The 20,358-nt window shown below is 37.8% G+C and overlaps 1 protein-coding gene across 1 annotated transcript in view; it reads left to right on the top strand.

The window, feature by feature from the left end:
- MYCBP2 (MYC binding protein 2) overlaps positions 1–12,227 on the top strand; it is a gene marked incomplete at its 5' end in the record, with an annotated part of 193,425 nt that extends 181,198 nt beyond the window's left edge. The window contains 9 exons of the mRNA XM_084300818.1: positions 1,375–1,503; positions 4,064–4,196; positions 4,471–4,574; positions 5,665–5,853; positions 6,349–6,456; positions 7,418–7,627; positions 9,882–9,989; positions 10,189–10,354; positions 11,428–12,227. Of these exons, the coding sequence (XP_084156944.1) occupies positions 1,375–1,503; positions 4,064–4,196; positions 4,471–4,574; positions 5,665–5,853; positions 6,349–6,456; positions 7,418–7,627; positions 9,882–9,989; positions 10,189–10,354; positions 11,428–11,543 (1,263 nt within the window). The 3' untranslated portion in view covers positions 11,544–12,227. The remainder of the gene's footprint in view (positions 1–1,374; positions 1,504–4,063; positions 4,197–4,470; positions 4,575–5,664; positions 5,854–6,348; positions 6,457–7,417; positions 7,628–9,881; positions 9,990–10,188; positions 10,355–11,427) is intronic.
- Between the last annotated feature and the right edge of the window lie 8,131 nt (positions 12,228–20,358).

Raw genomic sequence — 20,358 nt, 5'->3', positions numbered from 1 at the left:
ATTACGAAAAGACTCTAGAAAGTCAAGAGGCTTCTGTGTACCTTTTTTGAAATTCAGCACAAAATATTGCTCAACTAAGAGAAAACATGAAGCCTAGAGCAGTCTTTTCAAGGTCATGAGCAAAGATGCATCTTTAATCTTCAAATCTTTTAATCTTTACATTTTGGCTTCCCCAAATCTATGAGTTTTCATACCTAGGAAGTCATCTTTGTTTTAATGTATGATTTAATGGAACAGCTTTAGAAGTTAAAAAGCCTTATTGCTTTTTTTAATCATGAACCATTTTAGGACAGGCCTGTAGTAGAGATTTTTTGTCAGCTAATTATATAGCTAAACTAGAAACATGAATTCCATAATAAAAAAGATTGACTTTATGAAAACAAACTGAACCCATTTCATCTGTCTGTGCTTTCACAGGAAGAGTTTCATTGCCTTTGGCTTCCTGTGCTGTTCCACAGAGACAAGCAGTAGGAGATTAGAAAAACAGAACAGTGGTCTAGTTTGTAGATAGGAAGAAAAAAAGTTAGAAATTGGGGCTTTTTTGAACTAGTGGAAATGTTAGAGGAGCAGCCAAAACATAGGCAAGCAGGCATACAAGCTGCTGAACCCAGCCCAAAAATCCCCAATCCCATTTTATACCAGGATGTTCAAATTTTGAGGTGAAGTGTGTTCCCCTCAACCAGGAATGCTGCTGAAAAGATTTAGTTCTAAGTTGTAGGAGCAATATCTTGGAAACCATGTGTTCTGGAATAAAGTGGAAACTTGATCTCAGAGATAGGCATGATCAAAGTCAGTCATTGAACTCTGTTTGTACAGATATTTTGAACTGTAAAATAGACCTGTCTGTGTTAAATTAAAAATGTATCAATACAGCAAGTTAATTTATGGTAGATTTTGAAGTTTTTGCTTGGGCTGTGTTCTCTCTGGGTTGTAGATAACCTACAACTTAGATTAGGTGCTTGAACAGACTGAACTTACCATGTGAAAGAATTAAGGGTGAAAATTTTGTATGTCTATGAAGTTTTCTGTTAATGTGCCTGTAACCCATGTTAGCACAATTTTTTTTTTCTGTGAAAAAAAAAATCTGTTGAAAATGATGTCTCAAACATATTTTTGTAGAATAGATCTTTACTACCTCTTGTAAAATAAGAGATGAAGAATATTGGAAGAACTGATGCAGTAAACAGGGGCTCTTTGTGTCCAGATCTGATTATTAAGATATTAATTATTTGAAATATACAATTAATAACCTATACAAGCTCTTTATCCTCTATTATTAATTTGGGAGGCAGGGTTAGGGGAAAATAAAAACACATGAAAGTAAATAAATGATTTAATAGAGAATTGTTTAATAATGTTTCTTATTTTTTTCAGCCAATGTGCGATAACCATGATGATGGTGAAACTGCCGCAATCATTTTATGTAATGTCTGTGGGAATTTGTGTACAGATTGTGACCGATTCCTTCATCTCCATCGGCGAACAAAAACTCATCAGAGACAGGTAGAGTATTCATGTCATCATGTCGTATGCACTGCAGACATATTATGTGCATTTCCCCGATTAATCTACAAGCAAATGGTAGTTGCAAGATTCAAACCTAAAAATGCTATTTGCTTTTGTTTTGATGATGGAATAGAGAAGTTTTCATTTAATTCTTTGTTCTGTTTTAGTTAAATTTCTATCTGTTATCTTCTGAAAAACATTTGAAAATCACGTAGCATTTCCCAATTCTAATTCTTACACTACGTCAGCTTTTTTCTCTCATCCTAACATTGTCTAGAAACATAGTTAGGAAACATCTAGGAACTGTATAGCCTCTCTTAAGTATACTTTGTTCTTTATCCCTTTTAAATTATATCTCTTTTACTACTTCTATCATGAATCAGTGCTTGCGAACCCCTTCATGTTTAAATGCTTATATATTTTTTAATATCCAGGAACATCACTTGACAACAAATTTTCCTATTGATTCCCTTATGTCAGTCTTCTCTTATTTTTCAGTATTTCTCCAACCCTCACTGTCTTTTTGTCACACGGAAGTATGTTGTCATTATCCATAAGCTTGAAAACTACCTGACTTTTGTTTTCTTTTGTTTTGTTTTCCTCTTGAGGATGAAATGTCTTTCCTCTTTGACTTACCGAGATGAGTTTTTACAAATTGCTGTGTACCTTGCTGTTTAGTGTTCTTTTGTGTTACCCTTTTATCCTCTTCATGTCTAAACCTCAGAACATACTCTCCTTGGAATATTTCTTTTTCCAATTGCAATTTACAATGAAGATGCTGTTACTTTTGAAACTATTGAATATTTCCTCTTTCTCAACACCCTCTTTCACGTTTTTGTGGGCCTTTATTTTCCCCTTTTCCCATGACTACTTGTATTACAGAGGTTAAAATAACAGACCTCATTAACAAAGCTAATGCAGTAGATACCATTACTTTTTGCCCTCTCCTAAGAGTGAATCTGCATTAGTGTTTTACTTAGGATTAGGAATGTGCTTTTGAAGCAGGTATGATTCTCTCTCCTTATCATGCTTTGATTTGATAGAGAGCCTTGAAGCACTTGAGTTGGATTCCTTCCAGGTGAAAGTAAAAACAAACAACAACAGAGAAAAACAGCAGAAGGTCCAGAGACACACCTAGTGCAATTCAGCTCCTAATGAGCAGTCAGTGAGTGCAAGGAATCAGCTAGTCCAGAGTACATGTGATATAAATATGAGATCATTGGCACTAAGAGTTTCCCCCTACAGATCTCTTCCTTGATGCCTCAGCATTTGCAATGTAAATTCGGCCTAGAAGTTCCATGTGCCTCCATTGTCTTCTATTTTTCCGCATGGATTTTTGCAATCCCCTTTGAAACTTTTCTGTTTTGTCATCTTAAGAAGATGATTTTGTGTGTCTATACTTCAGTCTTGTCACACCACAGTCTAGTCTCATTTATTTTTCTGATTTCTCCTATATAGCCTGTTCAGATTACAGTTGATAAAAGTAAGTTCTTATCTCATAGAAGTCCTCACATCTCTCCTTTAATCTGTCCAAAATAGCTACTTATCAGATTTTTATATTCACCTCTAAAAGCATGTTTAAACTTTTAATCTTTATTTACCACCTTTACCTTTACATCTTTCATGTCAAGCCCCTCAATTTAAACTTTAAATTCTGTCATGTTCCCTGTCTCCTATTTTCTCTTAGCTTCCTTTACTTTGTCCAACTTCTGTCATACATACTTTTTACTGTATTTTCTCTCCTTTCAAGGTAGGACAGTCTGTAAGTTACTATGACCTGCTTAGGTGAATCCTTTGTGAAGCTATTAGGGTTTTTATTTTCTGATTCCAGTATAAATTAAAATATAGCTTGAGTTTATACGTCTATGCGCAGGAAAATTCTTTTATTGCATTACAGGTAAAATAGATAAACCTGAACTTTCTTTGAAACTTAGGAAAGGAGAAAAAGAAGAGACTGCATAAAGTCCACTAAGGATCTCATGCAGCTTTTTGATTTTGCAAAAAGAAAAAAAATGAATTTTCCTGATTTTAGCTAAAAGTATTCACTACGTATTTATGTGAAAGTGATACATGTTATTATTATATCTTTATGTATTATATAACTGCCATTATATAGTACATAGTATTATAAATAGCAACCATAACTATCAGCGTTGTTTTGATAAACTTCTGACATGGTTATGTGAAGGTATTTCTGATGTTATCTTGTGCTTTTAGTACTCTGTGGCATATGGAAGTAGTTAAATAGCAGTTAGGAACTCCAAGTTCCATACTTTTTAAATTAGAAAAAATGTTATCTAACTCTTTTCTTAGCATTGCTGTAGTATTACTTCCCAGTCATGTTATACCGAGTGATAATTTTATGTATTCTTACTTTCAAAAACACAAAACCTCTATCCACTCTCCTATATATACAACGTACAGAATCTATAAAAGAGAAATAACTTGTAGAAGACAAATTTGACAGAAACTTTAAAATATCCGTTCAGAATCCAAAGAGAGAGTGACAAAAATAACATAGAAATGCTATTTATTATCTCTTTGATTGACCTGACAGGTATTCAAAGAAGAAGAAGAAGCTATCAAAGTTGATCTTCATGAGGGTTGTGGTAGGACCAAGCTTTTCTGGCTGATGGCATTAGCGGATTCTAAGACTATGAAGGCTATGGTGGAGTTTAGAGAACAGACAGGTAAAACAAATTGTATTAGCTGTTCTTTTTCCTGTTTATACTTGCCTTTTACCTGAGCATTTGTCAAAAAAAAAAAAAGTTAGGATTTTCACTTGCTTAAGGGAAATACTTTTGATTGCTGTTTTTAAATAAAAATAAGACATTTTAAATGCGTAAGAGTTATTGTTTGGTTGGTTGTTTTATGTGATTGTTGTTCAGGTGTCTGTTTTTAGGATATCCGTCACTTATGTTTTCTTACAACAGTTTTCATTTTTGTTTCCTTTTGTGGACATAGGCAAACCGACCACCAGCAGTTCCGAAGCATGTCGTTTCTGTGGTTGTAGGAGTGGAACAGAATTATCAGCAGTGGGAAGCGTTTGTTCTGACACAGATTGCCAGGTGTGTATTAATAATTATCAGTCATTGGGAGATGCATAAAATAGAAGAGACTGTAGGATCAGACCTTATTTTGAGCAAACTTTATCGCTGTGGTCCATTTTAAATGAGTTCTCTCATGAAAAAGGTTTGAATATTGAGTATTGTAATATGATTCAAGTATTTCCCAGTTCGTAAATATTTAGCTTAATTATAAGCTACAAACACCAATACTCAACTGAAATAATAGGTTGTTTCATTATCTTCAAAAGTATCTCAGGTTTTCACAGTGGTATTCCAAATAAAAAGTTAAATACACTCTGTCAACATAAAGTCTAGTGTACTGGAAAGCTTGTGGTTTGTGTAGCAGCCTGTATATATTATGTGAGCATAGAAGATACAAGATTTGGGGTTGTTTGGCCAGATTTGCCTGTTGTATGCATGTGTCCTGAGTAGTTTTATGCCCTTACAGTCCAGGTACAGAGGTACGTTTGGCAGAGGGCCAAATCCCAACCAGTTTTTTAGGGTACACTATCTATTTTTGTTTGTGTTGCACATTTACATCTTCCCTTTCTCTTTCAGCCTATATATATGATTGTAATAATATTTCGGCTCAATTCATTGTTGGCTTCTTGGCAATTTACAATAGTTTTCTACTTACTAGGGCTTGAAATCAGAGGTGATTAAAATATCATTTTCATATAAGCATAATTTCTAAAAGCATTTTATGCTAGTTAATAAAGAGCCCATAATGTGTTTTAATACAGGGCAAGCAGTGTTTACATGGAAGGTACTCAATATACAAAATACATGTGGAAGATTAAAGAATATTTCTCTGTATATTAAAATGAAATGTTACAATTTAAAAATCATGGTTTCTTTATGCCATTGCTATTCAGGAGTGATACTTTATGGGTAACTGAAGATATGAATTCTACTTAATGTACACAAAATGTTCAGTTTTTCTCGAGTACCTCCTCTAGCAGTGGACAGCAGTATGAATAGTGATTCTTTCATCTCAGTTCATTGCATGAACCAGCAATCCTTCAAAAAGTACCATGATATCAAACTCTTCTTTGGAGGGAGAAGTAAGATGATTGTTTACTTTTAATAGGAGTATGCTAAAATTGCCTGCAGCAAGACACATCCCTGCGGTCATCCATGTGGAGGTGTTAAGAATGAAGAGCACTGTCTACCATGCTTGCATGGTTGTGATAAGAATGCTACCACTCTTAAACAAGATGCTGATGACATGTGTATGATCTGTTTTACTGAAGCACTTTCAGCAGCACCAGCTATCCAGGTTCATCCTTTTTCCCCTCTTTTTGAAAGATAATATTGTGGTTTTAATATTAAATGTCAAAGAAGCTAAAATATAAAATCCTTCAAATCACATTGTTAAATTTTTCAAAACAGACCCAGTATCAGTACTTAAGTTACTTGAAATGCTTTATTTTTCCCGGAATTACTGCTATTTCAAATAAGCAGGTTGTATCAACTTAACTTGCTATGTTTACTCTATTTGAAATATATAAATGAGAAAAACAACTAAGATAACAGATATATATCATATATATTTTATACAGCCACTGATTGTTCTAGAATGGAAGGGTTATGATTTTAACAAATATTTAATATTCGTTCATTTCTTTATTAAGAGGAAAGTAGAGGTCCTCCAGGCTTTTAAGTAAATTAATTTTGTATTTTGTATGTGTTGCCACTTAAAAGCAAGTAAGCACGTATATTTTAGTGGTTAATGTAACTTAAGTGTTCATTTGTTCTTTTTTTTTCCCTAAAGTTGGACTGCAGCCATGTTTTCCACTTGCAATGCTGTCAACGTGTACTAGAAAACAGATGGCTTGGGCCGAGGATAACTTTTGGGTTTATGTCCTGTCCTATTTGCAAGGTAAATGATCTATGTGTTTACTGTATAGATCAAACAAATTACCTAATACTCTCTCTCTGTCCCCATACTTTTTAAAATACTATATTGCTTGTTGTAATATAAATTGGATATACATCACTTGTTTCCTTAACTTCTCATGTCTCTAAAAAAAGATGATAGATGCATCTCACTGATGTATCTTTTTACGTTCCCTACTATTCCCTAAAGTAAGGCTCCTCTTAAAAAGTAAGCATAATGCAGGCATTACCTTAATGCTGTTTTATTCTTAGCACCATCTGCTTGTAAATTCCCATTTTAGGCACTGGGGGGAAAGGGGAAGAAGTAATCTTAATTCACATTGTCTCAAGCAGGAAACCTAGATTCTCCATTTTATGTACATCTTTTAAATCTGCTTTGCTTATCAGTGGCAGAAGTGCAGAACTGAAGAATTACATGGTATCTGCAGAGAAGCACCTTAAAGCCATAGGAATGTTAAGTTTGTCAGGCATTTGTGCATGCTGTGTTTCTTCCTTTATGCTGCTTTTTGGTAATTTATGGCAATAGCTTGTAATTATTAGATGATAAAGACTTGGTACAGAGGACTAAAAGTCATTATTCTTAATTGTTGAGTAGTAAGTCAAAAAGGAGCAAAATTAGAGAAAAAAGATAACCAGAATGTTCCTGTGCTCGGGTGAATATTTCATGTACCTTTTACGATCCCTTTGTGGTTGTTACAGTCTGTTGTGAGGCTGATGATTTCATATAACAAAAGACCATTTTTGTTAAAAATGTATTCCAAAATCAAATAAAATATTAATCAACCTTTTTTTTATTTGAAATGTCCATTACCGGAGTGCTTATGTCCTTACGACATCCATTGTACTATTTTTGTTTGACCACAATACAAGTTAGTGCAGGTATTGTAATAAAGATGCAAGATATTTTAATCGTGATTTTTTTTATTATTATTTATTTATTTCAGAACAAAATCAATCATACAGTATTAAAGGATTTGCTTGATCCAATCAAAGAACTCTATGAAGATGTAAGGAGAAAAGCACTGATGAGATTGGAGTATGAAGGGTTGCACAAGAGTGAGGCCATCACAACACCAGGTGTTAGATTTTATAATGACCCAGCTGGCTATGCCATGAACAGATATGCTTATTATGTTTGCTACAAATGCAAAAAGGTATGACTATTAGTACTTTCTCAAATTAAATGTACGTTATCATAAGTTTCAAAAGTCACTTCTTAAAGAATGGAACATATCATTAATATATTGTGTATGGCATAGGAAAGCAAGAAAAGAAATTGTTAAACCTTAAAAAATAAAAACAAACATTGAGCAAGTTAGACGTACATAGTATCTTACTTTGTAAAGCTCAAAAGTGTGTACAGAGGAATTCAGAAACCAAAAGCAGATTGAGGTCATAGCCTTCTTAAAAGAATGTGCAAATGATAACTTCAGCAGAACACCAACCATCCCTTTGTCATACTTCCACCTCATCCTTTATGTGAATATTAAAATGCCATAGGTTTCATTTTAACTCTTTGATATAGGGACTTTGGCACTAAGATTTCACCTGAATTGGGCACCTTTTGCCTGACTTGGAGCTCAATACAACTTCAGTAAACAGCAAATGTGAGGCAGAAAAATGACCTCTTCTACAAGCCTGTTGGTGTGGTTTTCCCCAGCAATAGTCTTAAAAGACAGGAAAATATATTCTCAGTTTTGATGCATGACGCTAGAAGTCTTAGTTGAATTGTTCAGTATGGGGTTAAGGAAACTCTTAAGTGGTTATGCCTAAGTTCAGATCTTAACATATTGAGATCCTTTGAAGTGTAGAAATTACAGAGCTGATAGACAGGTGAGCTAGAAGAATGAAAAAAGAAGTATAGAAACAGGGTATGTGTCATCTAGCCTGCTGGGCTCCGGGTCATCTATGTATAATTTTCTGCAGGCCGAGTATATGAAATTTATCAAGAGAAAAAACATATACAAACAGCCTGATCACTCCACCAGCAGAGAAGGACATATATTGTTTAACTATGGTTAGAGAAATTGTAGATTGTCACTGACCCCCTCCCATTGTTTCTTTCATCTGAAGCTGATTTGAGTGCCCAGCTTGCCCACGTCTTTTTCTTTTTTCCCTTAGGAATGAATAGAGTGAGGCAATTTCATTATAAAATTTTCAAGAGGAACACCAGTAATTGTTATGTTAAATGGAAATATTCAATTTGGAAATAGAGGGGAAAGGACTGACTTCCATATGCTAGAGAAGAGCAGTAATGACAGCCCCTCTAGCTCAGTACTATGCAGTTTCTCAGTTCACTTATGTTTCTGCCTCCCACAGTTAATCGATTTTCACTTCTCATCCTTTAGCAACTTGCTTCTTGCCTTTCTAAGCTCCCTTACAAAAATACTTCCGTTTTTTCATTTTTCTCAAACTTACACTGTTTTTCATTACACTTCTTTCCAGTATTTATTGCTGTTTCTGTTTTTCTTGTTTCCCTCTTTTTCCTTCCCTTGTATCTCATTATTCCCTTTCATACTGCACCCATATGTCTTAACAGCAACATTCAATTAACTAATGTCTAACAGTTTTCCCTTTCTCCAGCTCCTGTTCAACACAAATTTCAATCTAATGCCCTAACATACATCCCTTAGGAAGGTCTCTGTTCTTTTAGTCTGCAGAGTTTGGGGGAAGGTGGTCTGCTTAACTTTTTCCTTCCTCATGCTTGCCTTGAGACCATTTTCCCTAGCCTTTTGCAGTCATAGAGCCCTAATTGTCACTGCAAAAAGGAGAGAATGCTGAGAGCAAGAATTCTGTTCGTTGTCTAATTAGTTAATAAGATGGTAATGAAAGAAGCAAGGATCTTAGTCCTCACCTCATCTCACCACTCCGTGTGAAAATACTTTATGAAGAAATTCATTAGATTTGGCAGTCTTACCTGGTACATTTTTGACCCTAATGTATCCTGGTAGAATAACATGAGAAACTGTAATGAATGTCTAGAAAATAGAAACCTTGTAAGATTAATATTATTAGGTAAGATTAATATTATTATTATGTAGAAAAGTTCTAATTATAAGGGATCGCACATGAGCATAAAAACTGATACTCCCTTTGGCTGATGAAAAGCTCTGCTGGCAGAAGGCTTCCTCAGTCTGTCTAATATGCAGTTTGTAGAATATCCATACCTGGCAGTCACTAGCATAGAGCAGAGTAGGTTGTACAGTTTTTAATCTTGTGTGTCTTGAGATCGAGACATTGTCTCAGTGCCTCAGAAACATGTACAGAGAGTCAATGTCAAGAGTTACTCAGGATAGTGTAATGGATACTGTAATGGTCGTTATTCATCATTTTCCTGTTACAAAACAATTTTGTTAAAATACCAGTTGTCTGTTGTTTAATGTCCGACCATTCCTATCTGAAATTTAGGCATATTTTGGTGGCGAAGCTCGTTGTGATGCTGAGGCTGGACAAGGAGATGATTATGATCCAAGAGAGCTTATTTGTGGTGCATGCTCTGATGTTTCAAGGGCTCAGGTAAGAAAAGAACTTGTACCGAAGTTATTAACTAATTCTAAAGCTTTTCCTGAGTATATGAGCCATACAGTAATTCATACTCATTAACAATTATTTGTATCACATGATACTAATATACACTAAAAATGTGGAAATGTATTGTTCGGATTGTTACATCATTGCTCTTTCATTTATCAGTTTTTATTTTCTTTCTGTTTAGATGTGTCCCAAACACGGTACAGATTTCTTAGAGTACAAATGCCGCTACTGCTGTTCAGTTGCTGTTTTTTTCTGTTTTGGGACAACACACTTTTGCAACGCTTGCCATGATGATTTCCAAAGAATGACAAGCATCCCTAAAGAAGAACTCCCACACTGTCCTGCAGGTAGTATTTTTACAGAGCAAATTTAGCAAACGAAGTGCTGAGATAAGTAATTAGTTCTAACTGATATTCTTGTCTATTCATACTGATAATTTTTAGGGTCGGATTCAGTATCTGGAATAATACTAAAATGAGTTTCCTCTATGCATGCTTTTGATTTTCCCATCAATAATACAGGCAATGTGATCACACTGATTCTTTAAACATTACTTTTGTTACAGAAGGACATTTGACTTTACCTACACCAGTTCAGACCTGAGATGTGACATGGTGTGTCAGAATTATATTGAAAACTTTTAACATGCTACTGTTAAAACCTGTATCTGGACTTAGGTGGCTGCCATGTGCAAAATACTGCCGGTGCCTTAGTTTCTGACTTTACGTGCCATTAATTTGATGCTGATCTCATTGGATCATATTATTTTCCTTGCTGTTAAAAACACATGACAGCTTTTTGATTAAGGTATTTACATGAAAGAAGTAAACAGGAAAAAAAAAAAAAAAAGATACCTGTTAACACCTTAAAATTCCTTTTTATTGCAGAGTACAACTCTTGTTCGTATTTACTGATTTTGCCTTTAGATTGTGCTGCTTTTATCCACATTATTGATTTGATGAAATCTATTTCAGTTACTCTTCCTGTAAGCTTTTTGCCTTTTCTACTTTGATGTATTTGATTTATTTTAGTTACATGGCTGCTTAGTCTTTTTTGTTGCTGGTAGTGGTGCTTTTTTTCCCTTTCAATATGAATTTTAATGTTTGACACAACTCTTTTAGGAAGCTAACGATTTGTGATCATGTTCTATTAGATCTAATTGAATGGCAATATTTCTCTTAGCTTATTTAGCCTTTAGACTTCTTGCTTGAATTTGACTATGTGAAAGCAGTAAAATCTGCTGTTTCTTATCAATTCATAAGGAATCAATAATAAAGGCCTACCATATATCCATACAAACATACATACCTTCACTTAATATGTTTTTTGAGGAAATTGGGTATTATGTGTATGTTATCCGAATTTACATCGAGTATGCAAGCACTGATCCCTTCTTTTTCCCTTTCTCTTTTCCATGTAGGTCCCAAAGGTAAACAACTTGAAGGAACAGAATGTCCACTTCATGTTGTCCATCCACCCACTGGTGAAGAATTTGCTCTGGGTTGTGGGGTTTGCAGAAATGCTCACACTTTTTAGACTTTTGTTTTTTAACCAGAGCAAAACAGGTGCCCTCATCCCACAAGTGTCCTGAAAATAAAGTCCAGCTGGGATGAGGATGGGACCATTTCATAACCCAGGTAAAAGGAACAATTTACAGTGCAAGAAGGATGCCAAATACCATGTACATAATTCTTGCTGTGAGAAATTGACATTTTTTGAACCGAGACATCAAAACTTGTGAGGTGTTTGCATGTGGCCATTACAGTCATTGGCTAGGAAACATTGGACATTTACAAATAAATAATTGCTATTAAAGGATCTGTGTGTCTGTGGACTATGAATGATGCTGGCTTTCAGGAGAAAGAAAAAATATTGATTATTGTATACTGACTTTTTGTAATCTTGTACAATTGTAACGCATCACAAGTGGGGATGGGAAAGAGGAATATTCTGGTTTATTTCCTAGACTGTTATTAAAAAAAAAAAAATTGTGTTAGGAAGGCATAAATGTAACAAGTATCACACTGTATATAAAGGTATCAATGTTTGTCCTGTATAAGAATTATTAAATTACAACAGCAGTTTCATTTAAACTTCTGGGTTATGTTTGAGCCTGAAATTTTAATGAAGTGCAATACTGAGTGTGCCTCATATCTTGCAGCTGTAAACATAATGGAATGTACATGTCAATAAAGCCACTGTACATTTTTATACAGTGAAAGTCTAACAAATGTGTAAGTCTTAATTTCAGAAATGTTTTTAGTACGAGGGATTTTTCCTCATCATTATTTCAGCAGGTTATTTTAAAAAGTAGGGAAGTTGTTGGGTAAACGGTTGATTATGGAAATACTTCAGATATGAAAAATGCTGCTCAAATCTTCTTTAAAAGAAAAGCTGGATAATTTTATTATTCATATGAAGTATTGCATTTCCAATTCAGTTTTCAAAACACAAGACTTCATTTTATATTATTTTTATCACTTACTAAGAACTTCTAGTAATATATCATCCCCACTTCCAGGACAAATAGCTTTTTGCCATAAATCTCGCTATTTTCATTTAACAGAGTCCTCTAGCCCTCTGTAGTGAAAGCAAAATATAACCAGAGGAAAAGGTTCTTTCCTGAGTCTCTCTTTAGCTTTTCTCTGATAGGAATGCTCAACTCATTTTCTATTTTTTTTTTCTTGGAGTTGATGAAATGTGCTTTACTGATGGACACAAACAACTGCACTTACAGTTAAGATACCAATAGACGGCATCCAGTTATGTCAGAGGATCTTGATCAGACTGGAACCATCTCTCCTAACTTAAAACATCTGTAATGTTTTAAATCTGTAACATCTGTCTGCAATTTGGAATAACCGGGGGAAAACACACCGTGAAGTACAATTTATCTCGTTCACAGTAGTGATGTACCATGGTGATGTACCAGTCTCAGGTGTGTGAGTAATATTAGTGCAAGAAGTGTCAGAGTAGATAGAAAGTTAGAAATATTAGTGTACAATTAAATGTATTTTATGTTATCAGTATAATAGGTAGTGAAAGAATTCATGCGACTCACTGATGGAAGCGGATATAGCGTACTCAGTAATGACAGGGGTGGGAGAGGCTGCAGGAACAGGGGCCAAGGCTATAAAACAGGGCTTGCACTGGGCTTGCAAAGAAATACACGACATCCTTTTTTTGTACATCTGACAGTCATCCAACTACTGAACCTGTGACAGTGAAAAATTTTAACTAGTGGATATGTATTTTGGAAAGCTATGCAGCAGGAGGCTGCTTGATAAGTTCTTGGAATATATTTGCAATAAATATGATATGTAAAGTAGAGAAAGCAACTAAAAGAGGGCTCTACTAGATTTGATTCTGTCTGAAGGACAGCTTTGATGAAAGCAACTGTGAATTTACAACATTCATGATTCAGAGAGGAGAGGAGAAGAAAGAAAAGAAGAAAGCAAGATAGAAAAATTATGCTCAGTAAATTTGTAGATTTTTTGGGTAAGATCCTGTGGGAATCAAGTGCAAAGAAAAAAAAAGGGGGGAATTGAAGTTTTCTTTACAATAACTAAGTACTCTAAGATCTCAGCCAGCACCTATGCTAATGTAAACAAGATATGACTTGTACTAAGCAGTTCGCTTGGTCAAGACACAAGTTATGTATTAAAAAAAGAAAAAAAAAAAAAAAAGGAAACTAAAATAATTACGGATGAATAGAAGTAGGAAAAAGGGAAAAGATACAAGATAGAACTCAATTAGCAATAGATAAAAAGAATAACAAGTAGACAAGAGAAAGATTGGTCCAGTACCTGCAACGATGAGGTATGTCGTTCCACAAAAAATTCACTAACAGTTTGAAGTTGAATGTTGGGAAGAAACCAACGTGTTGTTCGTAGTCAGCATCTTAAGCTTCTTCCTACATCATACTTCAGTTTTCGAAACAAAGAATGGCTCACCCTGTCCAAGCTACGTCCATACTGTGGATGTTTACCTCAGGTGTAGTCATTCTCAGTGAAGAGCAACAGGCACTTCTGAGATATGGTTCATTTCACCTCACTGCAAGACAGATGCCATCTGGGTATCTCAGATGTAGATGACTAAAATGTGCATCTTTGAAGTTAGGTAGAGTCATCAAAACCTACTCTGCTGTCTGCGAAACAGAAACAATGCTTTGGACCCCACTCATTGCAACCTTCAGCATCAAAGTAGATTTTTTGAGAGCATGTCCAAATAGGAAGAATATAAAGGTCAAGGTGTTTGATGTATTTATTCTGTGTTTGTGGCTCTGTGTTGCCCAGTTATTATTTTTTCTCTACAAAAACACATCCTCAGCCATTTCTCTGCTCTTGTGCTAAATTATCTTATGAGAAGTGAAAGGTAGTCATTGTGCCCTGAGGTTTGATGGTTCATTTTTTAATACTGCCAGATATTTTTAGAGACCTACTATGGACCTTAAGAGGACTAAGTGTCTTTTTTTGAAAACATAAATTCATTACTCAGTATCTGATGATCCTGTTTCTAGAGCTCTGATTAGGCAGCCCGAGTCACTTCATAATGGTAGCCCACAATTATCCTGGCTTTTTATTAATGTTTAGGGATTGAAAGAGCTGCTGGTTCCTGCCAGTCCGTTCTCAGTATCTTCAGTGGACATTGCACCTAGCTGTAGTGTGTGAGAAACTGGCAGGCTGGATGTAGTTGCAGCACGGGTTCTTGATGTAGGTCCCCGTGGCTCTGAAGTTACGGAAAAACAATTAACAGGCAGAGTAGACAAGTCTGAAGTGTCTGACCCACTATCATCTTTAGAAAATTTCCCAAGTGTGGTACCTTAGTTACAAATTAACTTGAATTCTATTTTTGAAAATTTCAGCCTTCTCTTCCATTTTAGGATAACACTAAAATTAGTTTAGGAAAATGATATCACAGCAGGGAAAGGAACGCCAAACAAGATGACACTGAGGTGCAGTGTATGTAGTGGACTGAGTGCAGGATGGGCAGCGTCAAGGAAACGCTTCCCACACACACAACTGACCCTCGCCGATTACTGCTGCAGGGGCACGGCACGGTCAAGCACGAGCTTGAGCTCCTGGGTCGAGCTCAGCTGTCCCACGTAATGCTCACACCTTGGACGCTCTGCTTCACCGCCTGCCAGACATTCGCGTCACCACATCTCCCCCCTGCGCTGATCTCCGCCGCTGATTATAGCCAGATGTCAGCAGAGGCCACTAATCAGATCAGCCCGCGGCGAGGCTGCTGTATGCCTTTCCAGCAGTTTCGCACACGCGTCTGTCAGCTGCCGCTCCGCAGCCCACGCAATGGAAATACTCGGTTCTTGTTCACACCACCCTGCCTGCCTCGGCTCACCACGTGGTGCTCCACCAGTTTATACACAGCTCCTGGCCAAGGCGAGGCTGCAGTACTCCCACTTGGCTTATACATCGTTAATTTACAAAGCTCAAACTTTCACGGGTGTATCCACCTACTGAGCAGAAAACAATTACAGTGAATGCAGCACGAACAATTAACCAGCCACCATCAGGGCCTGATAATCTTGATCCTTAAAAAAATGGCATTCCTTAGTCCTAAATTAGATTGCAGTAAGTTAGTTCATTGTTTCAACCTGTGCAGAGACTAGCTAGGGAGTTTCAGGACCAACTAGTCATTCAGGACACAACTCAAACTTTACTTTTTTTTTTTTTGCCACAACCCCTTCCTTGATCCACTGCAAGTGTTACAGGTGACAAGTGCAGTGGTTATAGATGCCTCGTGTCCCCCTGCACAAGACATACTGGAAGGGCTGTGCTGTTGCACACCTGCTCTCACTCCTGGGGCGTGCAACTTCAACCTTTGCTAGCAAGGACTCCAGGTGGCAGGTTTTCACTGGGTGTAGCGATATGGATGCAACCAAATACAGAACAACAAACAGCTTGCAAACAGCAGCACAGCAAGCAGGCATAAGAGGGCATCACAAGTCATCGACAGCCCCCCAGAGATGCCCCTGCCAGCTAACCAGTGTGTTTCTAGAGTGACAGCCACCTCCATGGTCTGCTGGGATGGAGGAGGCACTCAAGTCAGGGCTCTCTGCTGTTACCACAAGGTTTCACGTTGGCTGTCTCCTGCTAGTTGAAATCCAGTTACTTTGGATGCGACTGATTCTTCCCGTGCACCTGGTGTGGGGTTTGGTCACTGACAGTGTTAAACAGTGCTTGAGGTACTGCTTTGGGATAGCCTCGGAATACAGGCCTGAATGCCTGGAGGTTCAGGTGGTTCAGTATGATGGTCCACCAGCAGTAATTCTCTATCTCCATCTGAGTGATGGATCTGAAGCACCAGCCTAGAGGCAGGTTTTGACAGCAGACTCTGTCAAGGAGCAGTAATACCAACAGGGATGATCCCGTGCACAGGGTAGCTCGCCCCATGCAACCTGTCCCATGGATTTTGCTGTCCTACACATCAGGTAAGATGGTGTGCTCCATCTGCATCTGCCTCTGTCCCCATTTGACCCAGTACAAACAGAATTTGAACAATGACATCCCAGTTCAAGCCATTGTTATTGTTAAGGCTGTTGTCTCTAACTCCACTCCTTTGGGTTTTCCCATACTATTAGCGTAGTATGGTCTGTACTACTGTATCGTCTGGGTCCATACATGTTTATCTCCCTCCAGGTGGAGGCAGAGCACAACTACATCCCTCCCACCAGCCAAATTACATGCTCTGGCAAGCCCCAGGTGCTTAATGCTGTTTGAACTTGAAGTTTCCCACCAATAGGTGCCTACTGGTAGGACACTGGATCTATTCTTCCAGCACGCTTGTGCATTCAAGGAATTGGTGAACAATATCTGGGTTTCACACCCAGTGCTGGGATATGGGGACTTAGAAACAGGGTCCTGGACCTATATTTGAAAACCTGTGTTAGGGTGTCCACGCAGGAGCCCAGGTACCCTCTTTCAGTGCCTACTTAGCCAGGCATTCAATCCTAACACAAATGCCAGCCCCCTCTTAGCAATAAACCTGTTTGGGATTTTAACTTCACCACTGCTATTCTGCTGATCACATTAACTCCTCACCCGCTGGCAGAGACAGCTAAGCTGATTTTCAGGGACACCCACAGAACAGAGAGAAAATTCATGCAAAACAAAAAGCTCCTGTCCCAGTACGCTGTCAGGTCAGCCTGACCCGGCGCTGTCCCTTTCCGTCAGTCTCAAGTGTTGTTCTCAGCTGGCGACCCGCAGCCCGTGACATGGAAACGTTCAGTTCTTGCCTGTGCTGTCGTTCACATGGCTCGCCATGCTCAGCCTGTCCGGGATGAACTCCTTGCCAAAGAGAGGCTGTGATATTACATCGGAGATGCGCCAGCGAATGGAGGATTTTACTGTGATGTCCCACAAAACATAGAAGAGTGACACCATAGCTTTCACAGATGAGGAAACCATCTGAACTATTTATCTGGAAGGCATCACTATAGACTCCAGACAGAAATAATGTCCAGACACTGAGCTTTGGGGAACCTTTTAAAACAATTAACCTTAGCATTTACTGCAGCATGAGCAACAATAGCAAGTAATCCACCTGCTGCAGGCAACTCTGCCTTGCTGTCACTCATCCTTCGTTTTATATTTTTATTTTTCCATGCCCATGAGTATCAGAAGGTCCTGTCTGCAAGTCTTAAGCTGAGACCCTCTGTTTTAAGGACCATTTCACCTGTGGCTCCTTTTTTTGTTTAAAAAAGGGTGAATTTCAGTTCCTGTTCTGTATGGCCTTGTTTGTGATAGACGGTACAGACTTATTTTATCAGTCCCTAGTGTTGTCTTCTAACAGTGTAAATGCTTCCTTTCTCCTAGAAAATCTTTCCTGACTGATCAAAATCCAAAGACTGGCCAAATCCAAAGACTGGCCAAAATATGGTATTGTCTGAAAAATGTAGTGACTGTATGAAGCTGAGCCATTCAGGAAGATTAAAATTGTTCAAGAAATGTTGATGGGATACCTTGGTAATTCTAGGTCAAGACCAAGTGTGCTTCATGCAGCTCACTCAATATTCAGAGCTGCGTGAGGGACCCTTTCAGCATTCCTCTCATGGCACTTCTCAGCCACAGTCACTGGTGATGTTTCCAGAATGCCCCACAGCTCTTTCACAAATCAGCCCAGAGACCTATGAATGCCATCTTTGGACCTTTGCTACTTGGACCTTTCTTTCTTTGCTGTCACCAGCTACCTCAGAGTCCAAGAGCTCCATAAACACCATGGCTTTGTCCAGAGCCAGCCACAAGGTGCTCTCCAGGTGTCAGAAGATCCCCACACCACCAGCTCCTAGGTTTTCTTTTATTCAGTCCTGGCAAACTCCCCCATTCTCATGCTTTGCCAACAGATGCTACTGACACAGTTTGCAGTGCGTTCCTCCATGTCCTGGGCCTGATATGGCTCAGTGTAGAGCTGAAACTTCCCTCCTTGATGATTTTGGCTGATACACCCTCTACTAGTGTGATACACAGAGTTCCAGCTGACTTGTCCTCTTCTCCTCCTACACTTAGTGTGTCTAAAACTTACACAAGCAATTACAGCACAGCAAATAAGGGCACAGGCACTGAAGCAAACTTTTTTCATTCCAAATATCAGGCAGTAATATAAAACTGTGAGGCAGTGTAACAAGTCTCTCCCAGTAAGTCAACACATCAACACTCAGATAATGCATTAAGGGTTAAAAATTACATTGAAATAAGGAAATTGCAGGCCTGTTACATCTTATGAGTCCTTTACCACAAGATGTTCTTTATTATTATTATTTTATTTTATTTTTCTGCAGACATCAGATTTTCATCAGAGCATTAGTCTTGGTGAAAAGGTATTTCTGACCTTGCATGACATGGATCAGTCACATCATATCACCAGCCTAACACCACCTGAAAACAACACAGGAGGCTATCAGGAGGAGCATGAACTGCTCGCTCTGCATTCACTATTAAGCAGTAGATCATAAGCACAGATACTGGGGTCAATCCATTCTACCTTCCTTTCCCACATACCCAGAAACTTTCAAGTCCTTTATGTATGTATATAACTTATCATTACCAGCAACTGTAACTGGCGGCTGTTATTTTCCCATCTTTAGACAGCCAACCCTTATGAAGTAGAACAGTGACAATGAAAGAAACCTAACATTTATAGGTGGAGACAGTGGAACAGTTCCTTCAGTTTTCTTGAGTGAGAATTGGCTTCAGCCACAAACACACCTTGTTATCTTCCAAGCTTTATGAAGCTGTTCTGTAGAACTCAACAAGTCACAGTCACACAGCTATTATATGCTATTATAAGCATGACTGGGATGCTCATTAATGCTCAAAGTGATAACCCACCTCTCATCTCAAGATTTTCCTGAAAAGCTGAAGGCTGAACACTGACACTTGCAAATACACATGGGACTATAACAGTTGAGCTACAGTAAATGTCTTAAGACACATTACATTCAAAAGTGATTATTTTATTATAGAAATTCAATACTGAAATTAACATTTCTCATTGAAAAGCATTGCTGTTTCTCTACAAGTAATTTTTCTCCTTCCGATAATGTCAAGGAATTAGATTTAGAACTGAAAATAAAACAAAACAATCAAAATAAATAAATACACGTATAAATCAAGCTTTTTTTTTTATCAGCTTTCAATTATGTAAGAAAATGTCACAGTATTATTTTTTTTTCATGTAGGGTGCTTCTGGAAGAACTGAGGGATGCTGACATTTGAGAGATCACCGAAGAACTGTTATCCTGTTTCAAAACTGTTTCAAGACTGGGAAATCATTGGACCACATCTGGCTATTTTTATGAAATTTATGATGGAAATCAGGATTGAATGGGAGCTATTTCACATTTCTGTATGTCTTGGCAACTTCATCTTTAAAAACTTCTGTCCTTTACAGGACTGAAGAACATGCTGCATGGTGTTGTTCAGCCTGGAGAAGAGGAGGCTCAGGGGCGACCTTATCGCACTCTACAGTTACCTCAAAGGAGGCTGTAGCAGGGTGGGGGTTGGTCTGTTCTCCCACGTGCCTGGTGACAGGACGAGGGGGAATGGGCTAAAGTTGCGCCAGGGGTGTTTTAGGTTAGATGTTAGGAAGAACTTCTTTACCAAAAGGGTTGTGAGGCGTTGGAACAGGCTGCCCAGGGAAGTGGTTGAGTCACCATCCCTGGAGGTCTTTAAAAGACGTTTAGATGTAGAGCTTAGGGATATGGTTTAGTGGAGGACTGGTTAGTGTTAGGTCAGAGGTTGGACTCGATGATCTTGAGGTCTCTTCCAACCTAGAAATTCTGTGATTGTTTGAAGGGGCAATATCCACTGACATTTCCAGCCAAAGGGAGCCG

This window comes from Netta rufina (assembly GCF_964035555.1).
Source record: "Netta rufina genome assembly, chromosome: 1".
Lineage (NCBI taxonomy): Eukaryota > Metazoa > Chordata > Aves > Anseriformes > Anatidae > Netta > Netta rufina.
This window is presented reverse-complemented; position numbering and strand designations above follow the sequence as displayed.